The following is a 25,496-nucleotide window of genomic DNA, read 5'->3' as shown; positions in this document are numbered from 1 at the left end:
GTTGAAAGACTATCATGAGGCATATGCCCCAGTAAGAAGCCAAGTTCATGACCCTTAGGACTCAATGACTGCGGTCAAATTCTCAAATGGCCTCATTACATCCATATTGGCTCCTTCTCATGACTATAAAGATAAGAGGACTAATTAGGGTTGTATGAGATTGCTTTCACCTTCTGATCAGGTGAGAGGAGAGCTGACAATCAGCCAGTCTACATCTCTAGGTAACTGTCCCCTTCTTTCTTAGGGTGGATGGATGGTGTCGCTGTTCTAGTGAATTGCAAAATTACAATATGTGCAGACAATTATTTTGCTATGAAATTAAATGTCTGACATGTGATTCTTAAGTGAATGTAGTTGATTTTATTGAATCGTTAGTGGATATTTGTAATAGACAGAGGCAATGAACACATTTGGCGTAAAGTGGTCCATCTGCACTTAGAAACCCTTTATTTTCAGATTCTGGGGTATTTACTTAATTTTCTGCTGCTTTCTGACAATATCACCACCATGAATCAACCAACGTCATTTAACACTCAAAATAGACATCTACATTTAACATCTAATTCCAAAACAGTCACAACAAGCACTCTGGGTTTGGTTTCCTAGGCGAATATCATGATTCACTTTTATTAAAAGCGTCATAACAGTTCATCATACGATGTTCCAAAAAAATAACAGACACACAAAAAAAAACATTTACAACGTATGTCTGTAAACTTCAAGGTTAGTTAGAATTGAGGTAATGCTGTTCAGCTTGGTGGCTAAAAGAAACAAAAAGTCCATTCAAAGATAAAAGGTACCTGATTATTTTACTCTTACACCAGTGCATCATCAGGAATAGTGAGACTAATTGCTTGCAGAACGTTTTAATGTCATCATTTGTATGCAATTTCGTTTCTCTTTTTCACCAACACTTGTAGTTGTGTTTAAATGGGAGAGCGATGTTTGAAACATTCAAAAGCTGCCTTCGGTTATTGCTGTCTCACTCGCGTTGTGGGAGAGAGGATTCTCCTCTGCTCGGCTTTGTCAGTGTCAGACTAAAAACAGGCAGGAGACTCGGGGCCATCGGTCGCTGTGAAACTGGAAAACTGTTTCCATAACCGGTTTGACATGGAAGAGTCAGACAATATGGGTGTTAATAGTAGACAGAAAACAGGTACTGAGAAGGGTGATGGGAGAGGAACGGTTGGAGGTTGACGGTAGGACCGTCAGGTTGGATTGTTAGAGTGTAAGACTACAGGAATCGACAGTCGGGTGTGTGTGGGTGTAGACGATCATCAGTGAGGGACTGGGAACAGTCAGGTTGGATTGTTAGAGTGTAAGACTACAGGAATCGACAGTCGGGTGTGTGTGGGTGTAGACGATCATCAGTGAGGGACTGGGAACAGTCAGGATGGATTGTTAGAGTGTAAGACTACAGGAATCGAGTCAGGATGGATTGTTAGAGTGTAAGACAGTCGGGTGTGTGTGGGTGTAGACGATCATCAGTGAGGGACTGGGAACAGTCAGGATGGATTGTTAGAGTGTAAGACTACAGGAATCGACAGTCGGGTGTGTGTGGGTGTAGACGATCATCAGTGAGGGACTGGGAACAGACTACAGGAATGTAAGACTACAGGAATCGACAGTCGGGTGTGTGTGGGTGTAGACGATCATCAGTGAGGGACTGGGAACAGTCAGGATGGATTGTTAGAGTGTAAGACTACAGGAATCGACAGTCGGGTGTGTGTGGGTGTAGACGTGTGGGTGATCATCAGTGAGGGACTGGGAACAGTCAGGTTGGATTGTTAGAGTGTAAGACTACAGGAATCGACAGTCGGGTGTGTGTGGGTGTAGACGATCATCAGTGAGGGACTGGGAACAGTCAGATTATTAGGCCATCTGATTTGTGAGAACTTCATCCTGCTCTTAAAAGCAGAACAGTACAACAGCAAAATCTAAATTACCCATGATCCTTTTCATCAGCAGCATATAGACAGACGATTAATGCCGTGAAATTGTACGCCACTGGAGAGATACGAGATGCTACTTACTGTCACAATATCCACAAAAATGTCATAATAAATGAACCAGAAAAGCAGCACTATTGGAAACATTAATTCCTAGAATAATATTTGAGGAAATTTCCCATTTCATCTAGAATGCACCGTTCAGTGAACAAAGACCAAAAATAACACCCTTAAAACATCCGCAAAACTCTACTTCAGTTAACTTTTCCCCTGACTATGCCATTAACAATACATTAAGAGCCTTTTAGCTACATATGCTCTCCCTGATTTACATGTTTACCTGTGAAAGAAACAAAAACAATGAAAACAAAGAAAAAACAAATTCATATGTTTGGATATCAAGTTGGTGGGGGGGTTAAAGTCCAGTTAGATTCAGTCACTTCTCCTCCTCCTCAAGGGCATCCTCTCCTTCATCCAGGTCTTCCGGTGAGTCGGCTTCCCCTGCCAATGCGGAGGTCTCATCTTCTAGCGCAGACAACTCTGCAGTCTTCTCCAGGCTCTCAGCTGAGTCACTGTCATCAGCAGTCTCTGGGTCTGCGGCAGCAGGGCAGTCCAGGGCAACCTGGCTGGGCTTCTTCTCATGGCCCTGAGCTCCAGAGGCAACCCCCATGGCTCCAGCCATGGCACTCTGCAGGTCGGTCAGGGCAGTGGGGGAGAAGCCAGGCAGGGTGAGACCTCCCAGGCCAGGGGGCAGGAACATGTAGGGGGAAAAGAGCCCCGGGGCCATGGTGGAGAGCAGGAAGGGATTGAAGGCCAGGGAGTTAACCGACATGCCGGAGGCGGCCATAGCGGCAGCAGCCACATTCAAAGCCGCAGCCTCCCCAATAGCCTTGCTCGACTCTTCCTCCTCCCCAGTGTCGTCCTTCTCCTCATCCTGCTCTTCTCCACCCTCCCTGGCGTCTCTCTTCGATGTCTCGTCCGAATCGTCCTGGTTGTTGATGCCATGGGAGGCTGCAGCCAGGTTGCTTGCGAACAGGCCTCCCAGGCCAAACATGTTGGGCAGAACGCCCATACCAGCCATGCCAGGCAGCATGAGAGGCAGCATGGCCGAGGCGTGTTTAGCGTCAGCCCCCCCCATGCCGGGGAAGCCCATGAGCTGCAGCTGCAGACTCTGGAAGCTCTGTAGGCCCTGCAAGCTGGTGAGGTCCATGCCTCCAAACAGGCCGTTTATCAGCAGGGGGTTAAGGCCCCCGGAGGATGCAGCCGAGGCAGCCGCTGTTGCCTTGGCGATCTCCGATTTGGGACGTCTTCCCCGACGACGGACGCCCTCCTCACGCACCAAGGGCCCAGTCAGGAGACGGTCGAACATGGCCTCAGGGAGGAAGCCCTAAGGAATGGAGAGGAGACCACAGTTAGTTTGACGTCACACTCATGGCAGTCAATGATAATTTAGCGATTAGGCATCAATTTCTATTCAAACATCAGAGTTCAAACTGCTTGTTGCAATTCCATCAGATAGTCAAAATATAAAACAAGTGCTGATTGGAATCATTAGATGGCTAAACAGGAGGACAAATGACTCACCGATTGCTTGACAATGTCAGTCCAGTCTGGAGCGACGGCAAAATCTGAGTTCTCCAGGAGCCATCTGGGAAGATCCTTCATGGGAGGGGCCATGGCTCCACCCATCTGGGAAAGAAATGGAACAAAATGGTTCATAAGCTACCAATACCTTCTATGAAAATACAAATGAGGTCTTTGAAACTGTTGCTACACAGCGACCAATGCATTTGTGAAAATTGATTTGTACCGAAACGAGCCCAAACCTTTCTGTACCGAAACGAGCCCAAACCTTTCTGTACCGAAACGAGCCCAAACCTTTCTGTACCGAAACGAGCCCAAACCTTTCTGTACCGAAACGAGCCCAAACCTTTCTGTACCGAAACGAGCCCAAACCTTTCTGTACTGAAATGAGCCCAAACCTTTCTGTACCGAAACGAGCCCAAACCTTTCTGTACCAAAATGAGCCCAAACCTTTCTTCCATTTCTCCGGTTGACCACGGGAACCCTCTCTTCTCCGGTGAGCGTGTTGATGTCGATCTTGTTGGGGTTCCGGCAGCGGTGTCTCTTTTGCTTGGGTTTGGGGAACTGGGAGGAGAGGAGAGTTTCCTCACTCTTCTACAGTGAGGCAGACGGGACAAGGGACAGGGTTTAGGAACCATGACAGCACCAGACATCTGAGATTTTTTAATACTTTTTAGTATACTACAAACGTTACAAAATGGAATAGCTAAATGTTATATTTTGTAACCATAGTTGAATCACTGAAAGGGTTGTGGTAAGATTTGATCTAGGAAAGGGAACAGGGGGTTGAAGGTAAGGGGAAGTCATATTCCACATGAATGGATAGTTCCACTGGATAGGGAAATCCGGTAAATATTGTATACAAAAAAAGTCTAGTACATACTGGTGTGTACGCAGTAGGCATGTCCATGGTGTATGTGGGGTGCTGTCTGAGCCAGTCACTCAGGTCTTTGTTAGAGGGGGTACCAGCCTCCCTGTCCTCCATAGCGCTGACAGAGGGGACACGGGCGGAGGTGCTGGGAATGTTGTGGCGGTGGGAACGTGGGGGGATCTGCAACCCCTCCACTGAAGCTTTGGTCCTCTCTGAATCCTCCTGTTGCGGGAAGGCAGGAGAAACTCTGTTCATTACCATGTAAAATTAAATCATAATCTGTTCACTACCATGTAAAATTAAATCATAGAGTATGTGTGTGATTTATCTTTAATTTAAAAAAATCAAATATATACTGAAAAAGAATAAACGCAACATAAGCTTTTTCAAAGATTTTATATAGCTCATAAGGAAATCAGTCAATTGAAATAAATAAATTAGACCCTAATCTATGGACTGGGAATACAGATATGCATCTGTTGGTCACAGATACCTTAAAAACAATTGGCCTCACAATGGGCCTCGTCATGGTATTTCTGCCCATCCCATAACCTCGCTTCCACCATGAGGCACTCTGTTCACAACTTTGACATCAGAAAACCGCTCACCCACACGATGCCATACACATGGTCTGCGGTTGAGGCCGGTTGGATGTACTGCCAAATTCTAAATCTACGTTGGAGGTGGCTTATGGTTGAGAAATTAACATTCAATTCTCTGGCAACAGCTCTGGTGGACATTTCCGCAGTCAGCATGCCAATTGCACTCAACATTTTGGAGATCACATTTTGGACATCTGTGGCATTGTGTTGTGTGACAAAACTGCATATTTTAGAGTGGCCTCTTATTGTCCCGAACACAAGGTTTACCTGTGTAATGATCATGCTGTTTAATCAACTTCTTTATATGCCACACATGTCAGGTGGATGGATTATCTTGGCAAAGATTAAATGCTCACTAACAGGGAAGTAAAGAAATTTATGCACCAAATTTGAGAGAAATAAGCTTTTTGTGATTATGGAATATTTATGGGATCATTATTTCAGCTCGTGAAACATGGAACCAACACTTTACAGTTACATTTTCTGTTTTCATTCCTATCAAATGTATTTGAATGTAGTTTAGCCTAATTGAGAAAGCATGCCTTTTGCCAAAAATATTCAATCTGTATAATGTTCAGGGCATTTTACAAAAATGTTCAAAACTATATCCATGTGTTTATTTTCTTTATAGTTATTCACGTAACATGTATTTCTCTAGTAATGAGTCCTGTACCGTGGCTCCTCTCATGAACAGCAGCTCCAGCCCCTCCACATTTTTCCTGCGGCCCCGCCTCCTCCTGGTGGGCAGGTCAGCCTCGGCCAATGAGCAGTTGGCCCTGTGTCTGGAGGGTGTGGCCGCCTGCAGAAGCTCCATCTGTGCCTTGAGGGCAGCAGGTGACACCATGCTGCTGGAGTAGCTCACCGGGGACGGTGCTGAAGACTTGTGATGCTGGTGCAGAATACCCTGGAAAAGAGAAACCAGTATGGAAACTTTTAGAGTAAACGAATAGATTAATATACAATACCCGTAACAAAAATGGAAACTTTAATATAATACTTTACATAGTGCTTTACACATTTGATTAATTTATATTAATAGACATTATGATAAATACATTTTAAATGGGATCCATTTTACTCACACATTTTATTACATTTTTATTTTACTACATTTTTATTTTACCTTTATTTAACTAGGAAAGTCAGTTAAGAACAAATTCTTATTTACAATGACGACCTAGGAACAGTGGGTTAACTGCCTGTTCAGGGGCAGAACGACAGATTTGTACCTTGTCAGCTCGGGGGTTTGAACTTACAACCTTCTAGTTATTAGTCCAACGCTCTAACCACTAGGCTACCCTGCCGCACATGATATTTAAATTTAAATATTTAAAAATCAGGGACCTGACTCAAAACTATCATTTAAAAAATGATACAATGCAGTTGTAAAAGGTGAAGCATAAATCTCATTTCTGAATTTAGTATTAATTCCTAATTCTAAAGACTGTGCCTTGTAAGATCCATGGCCTGGCTCTGGGACTCTGCAGCGTGAGATTCTCTGAGCTGGGCCACCATATCCATCAGGTTCCTGCGCTTGGCCGCACGCTCCGCCTCTATCTCCACCTTCCGCCGCCTGCGACGACGCTGCTTCGGCAATGATATGCTCAGAGCATCCTCCTATACGGAGGAAGGGAAGAAGAGAGGGAGGGATGATTAAGATGTGATCACAACAACAAAATCAATGAAATTAAATTGCAATGATGTAAGGAATAAGTGTTTTTATGATCAATAAAGGAATATCTATTTACACACTGAATTAATACATTAACTTCAATTAATATCTCAATAAATTATGCAGTTAGAACAAACTAAACCTACTTTGGGAGGGTAGGAATAGTCTTCAGTTAGCGGTTTCGGGCCTAGCTAGCGACTTACATTAACCTGGGGCGAGAGGGTGAGGTCCTCGCTGCCACTGAAGTTGGTCTGAGCGGCCGCTGCCATCGACAGTTCGGCCAGGCTCTGCCTCGGCATGGGGCTTTCAGACGTCATGGGGCCGGGGTATCCAGGCAACAGGCCCGGGAAGTCAAAGAACTGGCGTCGGTTGGCGGGCCACTTGCCCTTGATGACCGCATCGCAGATGTTGTCCATGCGATTGATCATGACACGGTCCTGGAAGGAGGGGACAGAATGAATTCTAGAGCAGGGGTTTTTATAGAATACCACTAGTACTTTCATGATGGAGTGATGTCTGACTTGAACAGGTCTTTGCTTGTTTTCCAAAAATGTGTGTTATATCAATACAGAACTTAAAGGGAACTCATAGCTACCATTTTTATGTCTCTGTGTGCAGTTTGACAAAAGTATGTGAAACCTGCCTGTCAAAAATCTCATTACAAAATCATGGATATTAATATGGAGTTGGTCTCTCCTTTGCTGTTACAACAGCCTTCACTCTTCTGTGAAGATTTTCTACTAGATGTTGGAACATTGCTGAGGGGACTTGCATCCATTCAGCCACAAGAGCATTAGTGAGGTCAGGAACTGATGTTGGGCGATTAGGCCTGGCTCGCAGTCGGCATTCCATTTCATCCCAAAGGTATTTTATGGGGTTAAGGTCAGGGCTCTGTGCAGGCCAGTCAAGTTCTTCCACACTGATCGACAAACCTTTTCAGTATGGACCTCGCTTTGAGCACGGTGGCACTGTCATGCTGAAATAAGAAAAGACCTACCATAAAGTTGGAATCGTCTAGAATGTCATTGTATGCTGTGGCGTTAAGATTTCCAGTCACTGGAACTAAGAGGTCTAGCCCGAACCATGAAAAACAGCCCCAGACCTTTATTTCTCATCCACCAAACTTTACAGTTGGCACTATGCATTGGGGCAGGTAGCGTTCTTCTGGCATCTGCCCAACCCAGATTTGTTTGGACAGCCAGATGGTGACGCATTATTCATCACTTCAGAGAACAAGTTTCCACTGCTCCAGGGTCCAATGGAGGCGAGATTTACACCACTCCAGCTGACGCTTGACATTGCGCATGTTGATCTTAGGCTTGTGTGAGGCTGCTTGCCAATGGAAACCCTTTTCATGAAGCTCTGATGAACAGTTAATGTGCTGACGTTGCTTCCAGTGGCAGCTTGGAACGCAGTAGTGAGTGTTGCAACCGAGGACAGATGATTTTTACATGCTAATTGCTTCAGCACTCGGAGGTTCCATTCTGTGAAGTTGTGTGGCCTACCACTTCGCAGCTGAGCCGTTGTTGCTCCTAGACGCTTCCACTTCACAATAACAGCACTTATAGTTGATCGGGGCAGCTCAAGCAGGGCAGACATTTGAGGTGGCGGCATCCTGTGATGGTGCCATGTTGAAAGTTGCTGCGTTCTCCAGTAAGGCCATTCTACTGCCAATGTTTCTCTATGGAGATTGCAAGGCATGCTAGCAGTTACGCTAATGCTAGTTAGCAACTGCCTTCAACCTGCAGACAGACATAAAAATGGTACCCACGAGTTCATCTGACTCCGGGGAAGTAGATAACCGGCTTCATGTCAAAATATTGAAGTATCCCTTTAACACTCTGTCCAATGAGTACTTTATGTACACCAAACATTAGGAACACCTTCCTAAAATTGAGTTACACACAATTTTTGTCTTGATAATTCACCCTCTGAATGTCACACACACAATCCATGTCTCAATTGTATCAAGGCTTAAAAATCCTTCTTTAACCTGTCTCTTCCCCTTCATCTACACTGATTGGTGGATTTAACAAGTGACATCAATAAGGGATCATAGATTTCACCAAAATTCACCTGGTCAGTCTGTCACGGAATGAGCAGGTGTTCTTAATATTTTGTACACTCAATGTATATAGTGTGCCCCTAACATCCACTGGCAGTTACAACAATGTGTGTTTTTATACATTTGAATACATATGTTGAAAAAAAATACATTTGTATATATTGTTGGGGGTCAATGGTCAACATGACGGGTGATTTCATTTGTGTATTCCATTTCCGCTCGGCTGTTCGGAAATGGAGGAAAACTCGCCTCCCTGCGGACCTGGCATCCTTTCCCTCCCTCCTCTCTACATTTTCCTCCTCTGTCTCTGCTGCTAAAGCCACTTTCTACCACTCTAAATTCCAAGCATCTGCCTCTAACCCTAGGAAGCTCTTTGCCACCTTCTCCTCCCTCCTGAATCCTCCTCCCCCCCCCCTCCTCCCTCTCTGCAGATGACTTCGTCAACCATTTTGAAAAGAAGGTCGACGACATCCGTTCCTCGTTTGCTAAGTCAAACGACACCGCTGGTTCTGCTCACACTGCCCTACCCTGTGCTCTGACCTCTTTCTCCCCTCTCTCTCCAGATGAAATCTCGCGTCTTGTGACGGCCGGCCGCCCAACAACCTGCCCGCTTGACCCTATCCCCTCCTCTCTTCTCCAGACCATTTCCGGAGACCTTCTCCCTTACCTCACCTCGCTCATCAACTCATCCCTGACCGCTGGCTACGTCCCTTCCGTCTTCAAGAGAGCGAGAGTTGCACCCCTTCTGAAAAAACCTACACTCGATCCCTCCGATGTCAACAACTACAGACCAGTATCCCTTCTTTCTTTTCTCTCCAAAACTCTTGAACGTGCCGTCCTTGGCCAGCTCTCCCGCTATCTCTCTCAGAATGACCTTCTTGATCCATATCAGTCAGGTTTCAAGACTAGTCATTCAACTGAGACTGCTCTTCTCTGTATCACGGAGGCGCTCCGCACTGCTAAAGCTAATTCTCTCTCCTCTGCTCTCATCCTTCTAGACCCATCGGCTGCCTTCGATACTGTGAACCATCAGATCCTCCTCTCCACCCTCTCCGAGTTGGACATCTCCGGCGCGGCCCACGCTTGGATTGCGTCCTACCTGACAGGTCGCTCCTACCAGGTGGCGTGGCGAGAATCTGTCTCACCACGCGCTCTCACCACTGGTGTCCCCCAGGGCTCTGTTCTAGGCCCTCTCCTATTCTCGCTATACACCAAGTCACTTGGCTCTGTCATAACCTCACATGGTCTCTCCTATCATTGCTATGCAGACGACACACAATTAATCTTCTCCTTTCCCCCTTCTGATGACCAGGTGGCGAATCGCATCTCTGCATGTCTGGCAGACATATCAGTGTGGATGACGGATCACCACCTCAAGCTGAACCTCGGCAAGACGGAGCTGCTCTTCCTCCCGGGAAAGGACTGCCCGTTCCATGATCTCGCCATCACGGTTGACAACTCCATTGTGTCCTCCCAGAGTGCTAAGAACCTTGGCGTGATCCTGGACAACACCCTGACGTTCTCAACTAACATCAAGGCGGTGGCCCGTTCCTGTAGGTTCATGCTCTACAGCATCCGCAGAGTACGACCCTGCCTCACACAGGAAGCGGCGCAGGTCCTAATCCAGGCACTTGTCATCTCCCGTCTGGATTACTGCAACTCGCTGTTGGCTGGGCTCCCTGCCTTTAAACCCCTACAACTCATCCAGAACGCCGCAGCCCGTCTGGTGTTCAACCTTCCCAAGTTCTCTCACGTCACCCCGCTCCTCCGCTCTCTCCACTGGCTTCCAGTTGAAGCTCGCATCCGCTACAAGACCATGGTGCTTGCCTACGGAGCTGTGAGGGGAACGGCACCTCAGTACCTCCAGGCTCTGATCATGCCCTACACCCAAACAAGGGCACTGCGTTCATCCACCTCTGGCCTGCTCGCCTCCCTACCACTGAGGAAGTACAGCTCCCGCTCAGCCCAGTCAAAACTGTTCGCTGCTCTGGCCCCCCAATGGTGGAACAAACTCCCTCACGACGCCAGGACAGCGGGGTCAATCACCACCTTCCGGAGACACCTGAAACCCCACCTATTTAAGGAATACCTAGGATAGGATAAAGTAATCCTTCTCACCCCCCCCTTAAAAGATTTAGATGCACTATTGTAAAGTGGCTGCTCCACTGGATGTCATAAGGTGAACGCACCAATTTGTAAGTCGCTCTGGATAAGAGCGTCTGCTAAATGACTTAAATGTAAAAATGTAAATGTAATAATTCACCACTACATTAATACATATGAGAATGTATATCTGACTGAATGTATATGGTTTACTACCAACCTTGGGCCAGAAGGATGAGGTGGCTCTCTCCTGGAGGGCCGGGATGGCAGAGGGCTCTTCCTCGGGGCAGAACCCGTCACGGGTCTCATCTCTGGCTGTGGTGCTCAGTGAGGGGTTGCTCTCCTCGTCAAAGTTCTTCTGCTCTGAGGTGGCGCCTGCTGAAAATCAACAACAGTGCTTTGTCAATACCAGCCACAGGAGAATCTACAAATGGCTTCATATACAGTACTTCCTTAATACTAGACACAGCAGAATACTACGAGAACCATACAGTAAGTCCTCAATGCAAGCCTAAGCAGCCTAATTATACAAACACACAGTCATGTCCTTTCTAAATGCCATCTAAAGCAGACAAACTACATACTGCCACTAACTGTTGTGGCTGGATTCAACATAAAGCAGTAGACCCATCTAAAGCAGACCAACTACACACTGCCATTAACTGTTATCTGGATTAAACATAAAGCAGTAGACCCATCTAAAGCAGACCAACTACACACTGCCATTAACTGTTATCTGGATTCAACATAAAGCAGTAGACCCATCTAAAGCAGACCAACTACACACTGCCATTAACTGTTATCTGGTTTCAACATAAAGCAGTAGACCCATCTAAAGCAGACCAACTACACACTGCCATTAACTGTTATCTGGATTCAACAAAGCAGTAGACCCATCTAAAGCAGACCAACTACACACTGCCATTAACTGTTATCTGGATTCAACATAAAGCAGTAGACCCAACTAAAGCAGACCAACTACACACTGCCATTAACTGTTGTGGCTGGATTCAACATAAAGCAGTAGACCCATCTAAATCAGACCAACTACACACTGCCATTAACTGTTGTGGCTGGATTCAACATAAAGCAGTAGACCCATCTAAATCAGACCAACTACACACTGCCATTAACTGTTGTGGCTGGATTCAACATAAAGCAGTAGACCCATCTAAAGCAGACCAACTACACACTGCCATTAACTGTTATCTGGATTCAACATAAAGCAGTAGACCCATCTAAATCAGACCAACTACACACTGCCATTAACTGTTGTGGCTGGATTCAACATAAAGCAGTAGACCCATCTAAAGCAGACCAACTACACACTGCCATTAACTGTTGTGGCTGGATTCAACATAAAGCAGTAGACCCATCTAAAGCAGACCAACTACACACTGCCATTAACTGTTATCTGGATTCAACATAAAGCAGTAGACCCAACTAAAGCAGACCAACTACACACTGCCATTAACTGTTGTGGCTGGATTCAACATAAAGCAGTAGACCCAACTAAAGCAGACCAACTACACACTGCCATTAACTGTTGTGGCTGGATTCAACATAAAGCAGTAGACCCAACTAAAGCAGACCAACTACACACTGCCATTAACTGTTGTGGCTGGATTCAACATAAAGCAGTAGACCCAACTAAAGCAGACCAACTACACACTGCCATTAACTGTTGTGGCTGGATTCAACATAAAGCAGTAGACCCAACTAAAGCAGACCAACTACACACTGCCATTAACTGTTGTGGCTGGATTCAACATAAAGCAGTAGACCCAACTAAAGCAGACCAACTACACACTGCCATTAACTGTTGTGGCTGGATTCAACATAAAGCAGTAGACCCAACTAAAGCAGACCAACTACACACTGCCATTAACTGTTGTGGCTGGATTCAACATAAAGCAGTAGACCCAGCTGTTTGTCTAGACTTTCACAGACTCACTGTTGATGGTTTAAAATGCATTCAAACACCAATTGCCCTAAAATGGCATTTTTCCATGTGAAAATACTTTTTTAAGCAAATGGAGTTAGGAGTAGGACCTACCTTCAGCTTGAGAAGACTTCTCAGACTTGTCGTCTTCTTCCATCTTCTCCTCACCGGGCCCTTTCTCAGCCACTGGTTTAGGAGACATGGCAGGGCTTCCTTCTTTCTCATCGCTCTCTTCCTTCTTGGTTCCCTGCTGTTCTGATGCTTTAGGAGACTCTGATGCTTTAGGAGACTCTGATGCTTTAGGAGACTCTGATGCTTTAGGAGACTCTGATGCTTTAGGAGACTCTGATGCTTTAGGAGACTCTGATGCTTTAGGAGACTCTGATGCTTTAGGAGACTCTGATGCTTTAGGAGACTCTGATGCTTTAGGAGACTCTGATGCTTTAGGAGACTCTGATGCTTTAGGAGACTCTGACTTTAGGAGACTCTGATGCTTTAGGAGACTCTGATGCTTTAGGAGACTCTGATGCTTTAGGAGACTCTGATGCTTTAGGAGACTCTGATGCTTTAGGAGACTCTGATGCTTTAGGAGACTCTGATGCTTTAGGAGACTCTGATGCTTTAGGAGACTCTGATGCTTTAGGAGACTCTGATGCTTTAGGAGACTCTGATGCTTTAGGAGACTCTGGTTTCTCCTGTAAGTCCAGCTTTTTGTCCTGGTCCTTGGTCTCCTCAGTAGGAGCTTTGCACTCCTTCTCGGATTTGGCCTCCTTGGAAGTCTCTCCGTCAGCGTCACCGGTGACCTCCACTTTCTCCTCTCTGTCTTCCTCCTCTCCCTTCTCTTCCTCCTCGTCCTTCACCTTCTTGGGAGACTTGGCCTTCTCTTCCTTCTTCGCCTCCATCTCTTCTTCCTTGCCTTCGGCTGGTTTCTCAGGTTTAGTACATGGAATATCATCACCTTCCTCTTTCATCTCCTTCCCTTCTTCCTCCTCTTGGACAGGTAAGGATTTCTCAGCACCAGCAGTAGCTGTGGCCTGCTCAGTAGAAGAGGAAGAAGCAGTAGAGAGAGCACCATCGCGGGGCGGCTGAGGCACCCCAGCCGATGCCCCCTTGGTGAACTTCCTGTGGGCCTCCAGGAAGCCCAGCGCCGGGTCGTTGAGGATGTGGTAGTCAGTGCGGCTCACGCCGTGCTTGGAGGCGCCCAGGAGGAGGTCGTGGTCGTGCCGGCGGCAGGCCCACCACTCAGGCAGGTCGGAGCTAGGCTGGCAGAGGCGCAGGCGCTCACCTAGCAGGGGGTTGGGCAGCACCTGCTCGCGAATGCGACGCAGCAGCTCAATGCGGTAGAGGGTGCGTGAGGCGCGCTCCTCCGTGATGGGGTCGATGATCAGGGTAGGGTCTGGGAGCTCTGCCAGACAGAAAAGAGGGAGGGAGTAAGAGGTTGGGGTTTAAATAAGGAGCAAGAGGGTGGGGGGTAGATAAGGAGTAAGAGGGTGGGAGGGAGGAATGAGGGTGGGAGGGAAGAAGGAGGGTGGGGTAGATATGAGTAAGAGGGTGGGGGGTAGATAAGGAGGAAGGAAGGTGGGAGGGAAGAAGGAGGGTGGGGTAGATAGGAGTAAGAGGGTGGGGGGAAGATAAGGAGGAAGGAGGGTGGGAGGGAAGAAGGAGGGTGGGGTAGATAAGGAGTAAGAGGGTGGGGTAGATAAGGAGTAAGAGGGTGGGGTAGATAAGGAGGAAGAAGGGTGGGAGGGAGGAAGAGGGTGTGAGGGAGGAAGGAGGGTGGGAGGGAAGAAGGAGGGTGGGAGGGAAGAAGGAGGGTGGGAGGGAAGAAGGAGGGTGGGATAGATAGGAGTAGGAGGGTGGGATAGATAGGAGTAAGAGGGTGGGGTAGATAAGGAGGAAGGAGGGTGGGAGGGAAGAATGAAGGTAGGGTAGATAAGGAGTAAGAGGGTGGGGTAGATAAGGAGGAAGAAGGGTGGGAGGGAGGAAGAGGGTGTGAGGGAGGAAGAGGGTGGGAGGGAGGAAGAGGGTGGGAGGGAGGAAGAGGGTGGGAGGGAGGAAGAGGGTGGGGAGAGAGAGAGAGAGATGGGGATAAAGGAAGAGTCGTCTTTTCAGGGAAAGGTCCTTTGCTTTAGCGCAAGCAAATTTGAACTATGAGTGAGGGTTGTTGTGGTCGGAGACAACAGAACTAGATCATTGAGGGCCCTTACCTGTGTTGGCCTTGACCTGCATGCGACACACCCGCTTGCACATGGCCAAGAAGGAGAAGTAGTATTTCTCCAGGCTCTCGTCACTCTTCTTGTCCAGCCGGGCGAAGGCCCTGAACTGGGTCCAGTCAAAGAGCTGGCGGTCCGTGTCATAGATCACACCAAACGTGGACACAACCCGGTAGAAGTCTGATTCCTCACGCCTGGTCCACCTCAGGGAACAAGACAAGGAAAGGGTTAATCCAACAACCAATGGGACGAAAAGCAATGCATGAATAGTGTATTGATAAGGAGACTGGAGCATTGTGGGTACTGTAGTACAGTTAGAAGTAGTGCTTCTCAAACAATCATTCAGGAACAGTTGATATTGGAGAGCTTCTTGTAGTTCTAATGCCTTCTATACAGCAGGCTAACAAATTCTACTGTTTATTATACACAAGTCATCATAAACTGTTCATATGGTTTATCTTGTACAGAATCAGTCATCAGAGATCTATACCTCTGACGCCTCTCTTTGAAGGCGGCCCCTCCTTCTGCCGGGAGCACCGTCGCCTCAGGTATAAAAGCTCCGCCCTTGGCCATATAAGGACTTCCCTCTGCCATGAAGGCTCCGTCCTCCTGCACGTAGGCCGCTCCGTCTGTGACCATGGAGAAGAGATGTTCTCGGGGCCGGCGGCGACGGCGTCCGTCGGGCCGGGCCATCGCTTCCTGGCGGAGCTGCTCCCTCTTGTGCGTGCGCTGGTAGGCCGTGATGAGGCGGCGGAGTCTAGCGGTGAGGGCCGAGGCCGCCGGCCAGTACAGACGACCCGCCCCTCTGCTGCATGCTACATCCTCACCTGGTTTAGCTGGGAGGAGGAGGAATATTAGAACTACTAAATTAGTCTGCATACTGTTGAGATGAGTCTGAAGAGCAACTTTGGTTTCTTTGGATGAGCACATTGGTGGTTTGATACAAAATAGAAATGTTTCAATTAAATCACTTAAATGATGGACTGATGAATGGTAAATGATCCTCTGATTTGTATCAGATTGCTAGGAAATGTCATTTTCAACCTTTTTATTCCACTTATCCCAAATGGTGTTTTGTCATATATGACAAAGCTAGACAAGCCCAGTCATTCACTTACATTCACCACTCTCAACGTCCACAGTCTCGTCTTTGTCATCCAGGGGCGAGTTCGCAAAGTCCTCCATCTCATCTTTAAAGGTCATGCGGAGAGGCTTGTACTCTGGGTCTTCATCCTCTCTGTACAAACAAAAAATGGGGATGGAAAGAAAGAGAAACAGCATGAAACAAAGGAGCAGGGAAAAGAGGGGAACATGGGAAAGAACATGGGGAGATGAGAGGTTGGAATGAACAGGAAAAAAAGATTAACAAATGGAGAGAGACAGGAGGTGGAAAAGAAGGAGGAAAAAAGTGGTGGTGGTGAATATTGGCTGAGTGTCTTACCCCTCCAGACCATCTGCCATCATGTCCGCCCCCTTTGCTCTGCAGCCACGGCCTTGGCGTCGGGCATGCCCACCCGCTCCAAGAAACACAGCGCAGGGTCGGCACGCATCGAGTTATACTTCTCATAGCCTGGATAGACAGACAGGAAGACAGACAGGAAGAGAATGAGAGACAATGGGTAAGACAGTGATTGAATTACTGAGTTCTACTTTTCACATCGGGGGAGGAGGAGAGAGGAAGTGGGTGAGAGATTATTGAATTATTATGACTGGGAACCTACATGCATAGGAACAAGGACTAGAACTAAGTCCAGTTTGAATGACAATTTACATTGAAACTCTATAGGCTACACACACCTAGCCGTCAGTCACGAAAGACACCGTAGCATCAATCATGAAAGATAACAAAATGCAATACCACGCCAGAAGGATCCGCTTGCATACAGAGATAAAACTAAACCATTATGAAGTTCACAATCAGAATAAAACACAACTGCCATCCGTATGAAATGCAGCTGAAGAGGAGAGAAAAACAGAAAGCATGACCCCAGGGTCCAGATGCAGACAGAGGGTAGCGCCTGTTGGAGTTGCGTCAGTGGGTGTGTGGACAAGAAAATCTGTGTCTAAGTGTGTGTGCGCATTTGCCCAAGTGTGCCAGAGAACGAGAGAGATGCCCGTTGAAGTCGTCCAAGCAGAACAGATAAGAGCCTGCAGATCAGACTAAGCACGGCGGGTGGGAGGAGGGAGGGAGAGAGGCACAGGCTGGACAACCGTGACAGTGAGCAGACCAGACCATCAGCCCCCCCCTCCCCCTCCCAAAAGCCCCTGCAGAACATCACATTTCAATTAGGATTTATGCGGTGACACATTGTTCCTAACCGCCTCTGCGCCACGAGCAAAGCGCTAATCATGAGGGGCTTTTATAGGCCATCACTCTTCCTCTTGCAGTCCTGGAGAGTGTGCGCGAGTGTTGTGTGAGACAGTGTGTGTGTTTGTACGTTGTGTGAGGCAGAGATCAGCATCCTCCCCAGGCCTCCCAAGTGAATGAGGATTATGATTAACTATAGGCAAGCTCTATTGTATCCATGTGTGTTTGAGACAGCGCCCGTGTGTGTGTGTGTGTTTGAGACAGCGCCCGTGTGTGTGTGTGTGTGTGTGTGTGTGTGTGTGTGTGTGTGTGTGTGTGTGTGTGTGTGTGTGTGTGTGTGTGTGTGTGTGTGTGTGTGTGTGTGTGTGCTTGTCAGGGCTGAGGCACAAGGTGGCAATTACAGAGAATAATGAAAATTATCCCAAATTAATATTAATCACCATCAATATAATTACCACTATTAAATCATTACAATTCTAGCTTGTAATCTTGTTTGGCACTGTAATACAATTCAAACGGTCCAATGTAAACCAGCTAACTCATAGCTAGAAGAGATCAAACAGACGTGCGTCAACCAACTGCGGTGGACAGAAGACTGTCTAACCATGAAGTACAACACGTCCACACACTGACAGCCTCTTCTCGGGCGGCTGGACATGGCCACCAATCAATCTCCTGACGTCTCACTGAGCCAGCTGTGCTCCGCGGTCGCTATGGGAACACCAATCAAGATGAAAAAGCCAGGGTTGTGTGTGTGAAGCGGAGGGGTTGGGCTTACCGTGTTTGAAGACACCGATGAGCAGCGATTTGTCTGCCTCGCTGTCCCACCAATCGGCGGGCACCTCGGCGTGGAAAGGCTGAGGGATCCAGATATCCATTTCACTGTGGGCTCAAACAAAGGAGAGAGAGAGAGAGAGAGAGAGAGAAAAAGACAGACCGAGAGACAGGCGGAGAGGAAAACGGATTAAAATGGTCTAAAATCAACACGCAATCGTTGAATCTGATGTGTCTCTAATGGGCCCCATCTCCAGGGGTATGGGAGGAAATATGGTCATGAGCCAACTCTGGAACATCTCAAAAGAGGCCAAATGGTACCCTATTCAACCAAAAGTAGTGCACTATATATGGAAAAGGGTGCCATTTGGGAAGCAACCCATCTGGAAAGAGACATAGGCAGAAGAGGCCAAATACCATCACCACTACCAGACAACTGTCCCCACCACCATCACCACTACTACCAGACAACTGTCCCCACCACCATCACCACTACTACCAGACAACTGTCCCCACCACCATCACCACTACTACCAGACAACTGTCCCCACCACCATCACCACTACTACCAGACAACTGTCCCCACCACCATCACCACCACTACCAGACAACTGTCCCCACCACCATCACTACCAGACAACTGTCCCCACCACCATCACTACTACTACCAGACAACTGTCCCCACCACCATCACCACTACTACCAGACTACTGTCCCTACCACCATCACCACTACTACCAGACTACTGTCCCCACCACCATCACCACTACTACCAGACTACTGTCCCCACCACCATCACCACTACTACCAGACAACTGTCCCCACCACCATCACCACTACTACCAGACTACGTTCCCCCCCACCATCACCACTACTACCAGACTACTATCCACCCCACCATCACCACTACTACCAGACTACTGTCCCTACCACCATCACCACTACTACCAGACTACTGTCCCCACCACCATCACCACTACTACCAGACTACTGTCCCCACCACCATCACCACTACTACCAGACTACGTTCCCCCACCATCACCACTACTACCAGACTACTATCCACCCCACCATCACCACTACTACCAGACTACTGTCCCTACCACCATCACCACTACTACCAGACTACTGTCCCCACCACCATCACCACTACTACCAGACTACTGTCCCCACCACCATCACCACTACTACCAGACTACGTCCCCCCACCATCACCACTACTACCAGACTACTGTCCCCCCCACCATCACCACTACTACCAGACTACTATCCACCCCACCATCACCACTACTACCAGACTACTGTCCCCACTACCATCACCACTACTACCAGACTACTGTCCCCACTACCAGTCTACTGTCCCCACCACCATCACCACTACTACCAGACTACTGTCCCCACCACCATCACCACTGCCAGACTACTGTCCCCCCACCATCACCACTACTACCAGACTACTGTCCCCCCACCATCACCACTACCAGACTACTGTCCCCACCACCATCACCACTACTACCAGACTACTGTCCCCCCCACCATCACCACTACTACCAGACTACTGTCCCCCCACCATCACCACTACTACCAGACTACTGTCCCCACTACCAGTCTACTGTCCCCACTACCAGTCTACTGTCCCCACCACCATCACCACTACTACCAGACTACTGTCCCCACCACCATCACCACTACCAGACTACTGTCCCCACCACCATCACCACTACTACCAGACTACTGTCCCCACCACCATCACCACTACTACCAGACTACTGTCCCCACCACCATCACCACTACTACCAGACTACTGTCCCCACCACCATCACCACTACTACCAGACTACTGTCCCCCCACCATCACCACTACTACCAGACTACTGTCCCCCCACCATCACCACTACTACCAGACAACTGTCCCCCCACCATCACCACTACTACCAGACTACTGTCCCCCCACCATCACCACTACCAGACTACTGTCCCCACTACCATCACCACCACCAGACTACTGTCCCCACCACCATCACCAGTACTACCAGACTACTGTCCCCACCACCATCACCACTACCAGACCACTGTCCCCACTACCATCACCACCACCAGACAACTGTCCCCACCACCATCACCACTACTACCAGACTACTGTCCCCACTACCATCACCACCACCAGACTACTGTCCCCACCACCATCACCAGTACTACCAGACTACTGTCCCCACCACCATCACTACTACCAGACCACTGTCCCCACCACCATCACCACTACCAGACCACTGTCCCCACCACCATCACCACTACCCGACCACTGTCCCCACCACATGACTACTGTCCCCACCACCATCACCAGACAACTGTCCCCACCACCACCAGACAACTGTCCCCATCCCCACCACCAGACAACTGTCCCCACCATCATCACCACTACCCGACCACTGTCCCCACCACCAGACTACTGTCCCCACCACCATCACAGCTACCCGACTACTGTCCCCACCACCATCACCGCTACCAGAGTACTGTCCCCACCACCATCACCGCTACCAGACTACTGTCCCCACCACCATCACCACCACCAGACGACTGTCCCCACCACCATCACCACTACCAGACTACTGTCCCCACCACCACCACCATCACCAGACAACTGTCCCCACTACCATCACCACTACTACCAGACTACTGTCCCCACCACCAGACTACTGTCCCCACCACCATCACCACTACCAGACAACTGTCCCCACTACCATCACCACCACCAGACGACTGTCCCCACCACCATCACCACCGCCAGACTACTGTCCCCACCACCATCACCACTGCCAGACTACTGTCCCCACCACCACTACCAGACTACTGTCCCCACCACCATCACCACTACCAGACAACTGTTCCCACCACCAGACTACTGTCCCCACCACCAGACAACTGTCCCCACTACCATCACCACGACCCGACGACTGTCCCCACCACCATCACCACGACCCGACGACTGTCCCCACCACCATCACCACGACCAGACTACTGTCCCCACCACCATCACCACCACCAGACTACTGTCCCCACCACCATCACCACCGCCAGACTACTGTCCCCACCACCATCACCACTGCCAGACTACTGTCCCCACCACCACTACCAGACTACTGTCCCCACCACCATCACCACTACCAGACAACTGTTCCCACCACCAGACTACTGTCCCCACCACCAGACAACTGTCCCCACTACCATCACCACGACCACGACGACTGTCCCCACCACCATCACCACCACCAGACTACTGTCCCCACCACCATCACCACTACCCGACCACTGTCCCCACCACCATCACCACTACCCGACCACTGTCCCCACCACCATCACCACTACCCCACCACTGTCCCCACCACCATCACCACTACCCGACCACTGTCCCCACCACCATCACCACCACCAGACTACTGTCCCCACCACCAGACTACTGTCCCCACCACCAGACTACTGTCCCCACCACCAGACTACTGTCCCCACCACCAGACTACTGTCCCCACCACCAGACTACTGTCCCCACCACCAGACTACTGTCCCCACCACCAGACTACTGTCCCCACCACCAGACTACTGTCCCCACCACCAGACTACGTTCCCCCCCACCATCACCACTACTACCAGACTACGTCCCCCCACCATCACCACTACTACCAGACTACTATCCACCCCACCATCACCACTACTACCAGACTACTGTCCCCACTACCATCACCACTACTACCAGACTACTGTCCCCACTACCAGTCTACTGTCCCCACCACCATCACCACTACTACCAGACTACTGTCCCCACCACCATCACCACTGCCAGACTACTGTCCCCCCACCATCACCACTACTACCAGACTACTGTCCCCCCACCATCACCACTACCAGACTACTGTCCCCACCACCATCACCACTACTACCAGACTACTGTCCCCCCACCATCACCACTACTACCAGACTACTGTCCCCCCACCATCACCACTACTACCAGACTACTGTCCCCACTACCAGTCTACTGTCCCCACTACCAGTCTACTGTCCCCACCACCATCACCACTACTACCAGACTACTGTCCCCACCACCATCACCACTGCCAGACTACTGTCCCCCCACCATCACCACTACTACCAGACTACTGTCCCCCCACCATCACCACTACTACCAGACTACTGTCCCCACCACCATCACCACTACTACCAGACTACTGTCCCCCCACCATCACCACTACTACCAGACTACTGTCCCCCCACCATCACCACTACTACCAGACTACTGTCCCCCCACCATCACCACTACTACCAGACAACTGTCCCCCCCACCATCACCACTACTACCAGACTACTGTCCCCCCACCATCACCACTACCAGACTACTGTCCCCACTACCATCACCACCACCAGACTACTGTCCCCACCACCATCACCACCACCAGACTACTGTCCCCACCACCATCACCAGTACTACCAGACTACTGTCCCCACCACCATCACCACTACCAGACCACTGTCCCCACTACCATCACCACCACCAGACAACTGTCCCCACCACCATCACCACTACTACCAGACTACTGTCCCCACTACCATCACCACCACCAGACTACTGTCCCCACCACCATCACCAGTACTACCAGACTACTGTCCCCACCACCATCACTACTACCAGACCACTGTCCCCACCACCATCACCACTACCAGACCACTGTCCCCACCACCATCACCACTACCCGACCACTGTCCCCACCACATGACTACTGTCCCCACCACCATCACCAGACAACTGTCCCCACCACCACCAGACAACTGTCCCCATCCCCACCACCAGACTACTGTCCCCACCATCATCACCACTACCCGACCACTGTCCCCACCACCAGACTACTGTCCCCACCACCATCACAGCTACCCGACTACTGTCCCCACCACCATCACCGCTACCAGAGTACTGTCCCCACCACCATCACCGCTACCAGACTACTGTCCCCACCACCATCACCACCACCAGACGACTGTCCCCACCACCATCACCACTACCAGACTACTGTCCCCACCACCACCACCATCACCAGACAACTGTCCCCACTACCATCACCACTACTACCAGACTACTGTCCCCACCACCAGACTACTGTCCCCACCACCATCACCACTACCAGACGACTGTCCCCACCACCATCACCACCGCCAGACTACTGTCCCCACCACCATCACCACTGCCAGACTACTGTCCCCACCACCACTACCAGACTACTGTCCCCACCACCATCACCACTACCAGACAACTGTTCCCACCACCAGACTACTGTCCCCACCACCAGACAACTGTCCCCACTACCATCACCACGACCCGACGACTGTCCCCACCACCATCACCACGACCCGACGACTGTCCCCACCACCATCACCACGACCCGACGACTGTCCCCACCACCATCACCACGACCAGACTACTGTCCCCACCACCATCACCACCACCAGACTACTGTCCCCACCACCAGACTACTGTCCCCACCACCAGACTACTGTCCCCACCACCAGACTACTGTCCCCACCACCAGACTACTGTCCCCACCACCAGACTACTGTCCCCACCACCAGACTACTGTCCCCACCACCAGACTACTGTCCCCACCACCAGACTACTGTCCCCACCACCAGACTACTGTCCCCACCACCAGACTACTGTCCCCACCACCAGACTACTGTCCCCACCACCAGACTACTGTCCCCACCACCAGACTACTGTCCCCACCACCAGACTACTGTCCCCACCACCAGACTACTGTCCCCACCACCAGACTACTGTCCCCACCACCAGACCACTGTCCCCACCACCAGACCACTGTCCCCACCACCAGACCACTGTCCCCACCACCAGACCACTGTCCCCACCACCAGACTACTGTCCCCACCACCAGACTACTGTCCCCACCACCAGACTACTGTCCCCACCACCAGACTACTGTCCCCACCACCATCACCACCACCCGACCACTGTCCCCACCATCACCACTACCAGACTACTGTCCCCACCACCATCACCACTACCAGACAACTGTTCCCACCACCAGACTACTGTCCCCACCACCAGACAACTGTCCCCACTACCATCACCACGACCCGACGACTGTCCCCACCACCATCACCACGACCCGACGACTGTCCCCACCACCATCACCACGACCAGACTACTGTCCCCACCACCATCACCACCACCAGACTACTGTCCCCACCACCATCACCACCGCCAGACTACTGTCCCCACCACCATCACCACTGCCAGACTACTGTCCCCACCACCACTACCAGACTACTGTCCCCACCACCATCACCACTACCAGACAACTGTTCCCATCACCAGACTACTGTCCCCACCACCAGACAACTGTCCCCACTACCATCACCACGACCCGACGACTGTCCCCACCACCATCACCACCACCAGACTACTGTCCCCACCACCATCACCACTACCCGACCACTGTCCCCACCACCATCACCACTACCCGACCACTGTCCCCACCACCATCACCACTACCCCACCACTGTCCCCACCACCATCACCACTACCCGACCACTGTCCCCACCACCATCACCACCACCAGACTACTGTCCCCACCACCAGACTACTGTCCCCACCACCAGACTACTGTCCCCACCACCAGACTACTGTCCCCACCACCAGACTACTGTCCCCACCACCAGACTACTGTCCCCACCACCAGACTACTGTCCCCACCACCAGACTGTCCCCCCACCATCACCACTACTACCAGACTACTGTCCCCCCACCATCACCACTACTACCAGACTACTATCCACCCCACCATCACCACTACTACCAGACTACTGTCCCCACTACCATCACCACTACTACCAGACTACTGTCCCCACTACCAGTCTACTGTCCCCACCACCATCACCACTACTACCAGACTACTGTCCCCACCACCATCACCACTGCCAGACTACTGTCCCCACCACTACTACCAGACTACTGTCCCCACCACCATCACCACTACCAGACTACTGTCCCCACCACCATCACCACTACTCCCAGACTACTGTCCCCACCACCACCACCACTACTACCAGACTACTGTCCCCCCACCATCACCACTACTACCAGACTACTGTCCCCACTACCAGTCTACTGTCCCCACTACCAGTCTACTGTCCCCACCACCATCACCACTACTACCAGACTACTGTCCCCACCACCATCACCACTGCCAGACTACTGTCCCCCCACCATCACCACTACTACCAGACTACTGTCCCCCCCACCATCACCACTACTACCAGACTACTGTCCCCACCACCATCACCACTACTACCAGACTACTGTCCCCCCACCATCACCACTACTACCAGACTACTGTCCCCCCACCATCACCAC

General features: G+C 50.1%; 1 protein-coding gene across 1 annotated transcript in view; it reads right to left on the bottom strand.

Moving 5' to 3' along the window:
- Window positions 1-1,602: 1,602 nt before the first annotated feature.
- The window catches only part of LOC124041946 (chromodomain-helicase-DNA-binding protein 7-like), a 144,424-nt gene continuing 120,530 nt past the window's right edge, over window positions 1,603-25,496 (bottom strand). The window contains 16 exon segments of the mRNA XM_046360141.1: window positions 1,603-3,336; window positions 3,534-3,638; window positions 3,984-4,127; window positions 4,417-4,626; window positions 5,680-5,914; window positions 6,460-6,623; window positions 6,882-7,115; window positions 11,067-11,224; window positions 12,903-13,253; window positions 13,255-14,193; window positions 14,996-15,204; window positions 15,492-15,837; window positions 16,120-16,238; window positions 16,443-16,470; window positions 16,473-16,571; window positions 18,088-18,191. Of these exon segments, the coding sequence (XP_046216097.1) occupies window positions 2,386-3,336; window positions 3,534-3,638; window positions 3,984-4,127; window positions 4,417-4,626; window positions 5,680-5,914; window positions 6,460-6,623; window positions 6,882-7,115; window positions 11,067-11,224; window positions 12,903-13,253; window positions 13,255-14,193; window positions 14,996-15,204; window positions 15,492-15,837; window positions 16,120-16,238; window positions 16,443-16,470; window positions 16,473-16,571; window positions 18,088-18,191 (4,396 nt within the window). The 3' untranslated portion in view covers window positions 1,603-2,385.

The sequence above is a fragment of the Oncorhynchus gorbuscha genome, linkage group LG08 (assembly GCF_021184085.1).
Source record: "Oncorhynchus gorbuscha isolate QuinsamMale2020 ecotype Even-year linkage group LG08, OgorEven_v1.0, whole genome shotgun sequence".
In the NCBI taxonomy this organism is placed as follows: Eukaryota; Metazoa; Chordata; class Actinopteri; order Salmoniformes; family Salmonidae; genus Oncorhynchus; species Oncorhynchus gorbuscha.
The sequence above is the reverse complement of the archived record's forward strand: the minus strand, read 5'-3'. Positions and strand labels throughout refer to the sequence as shown.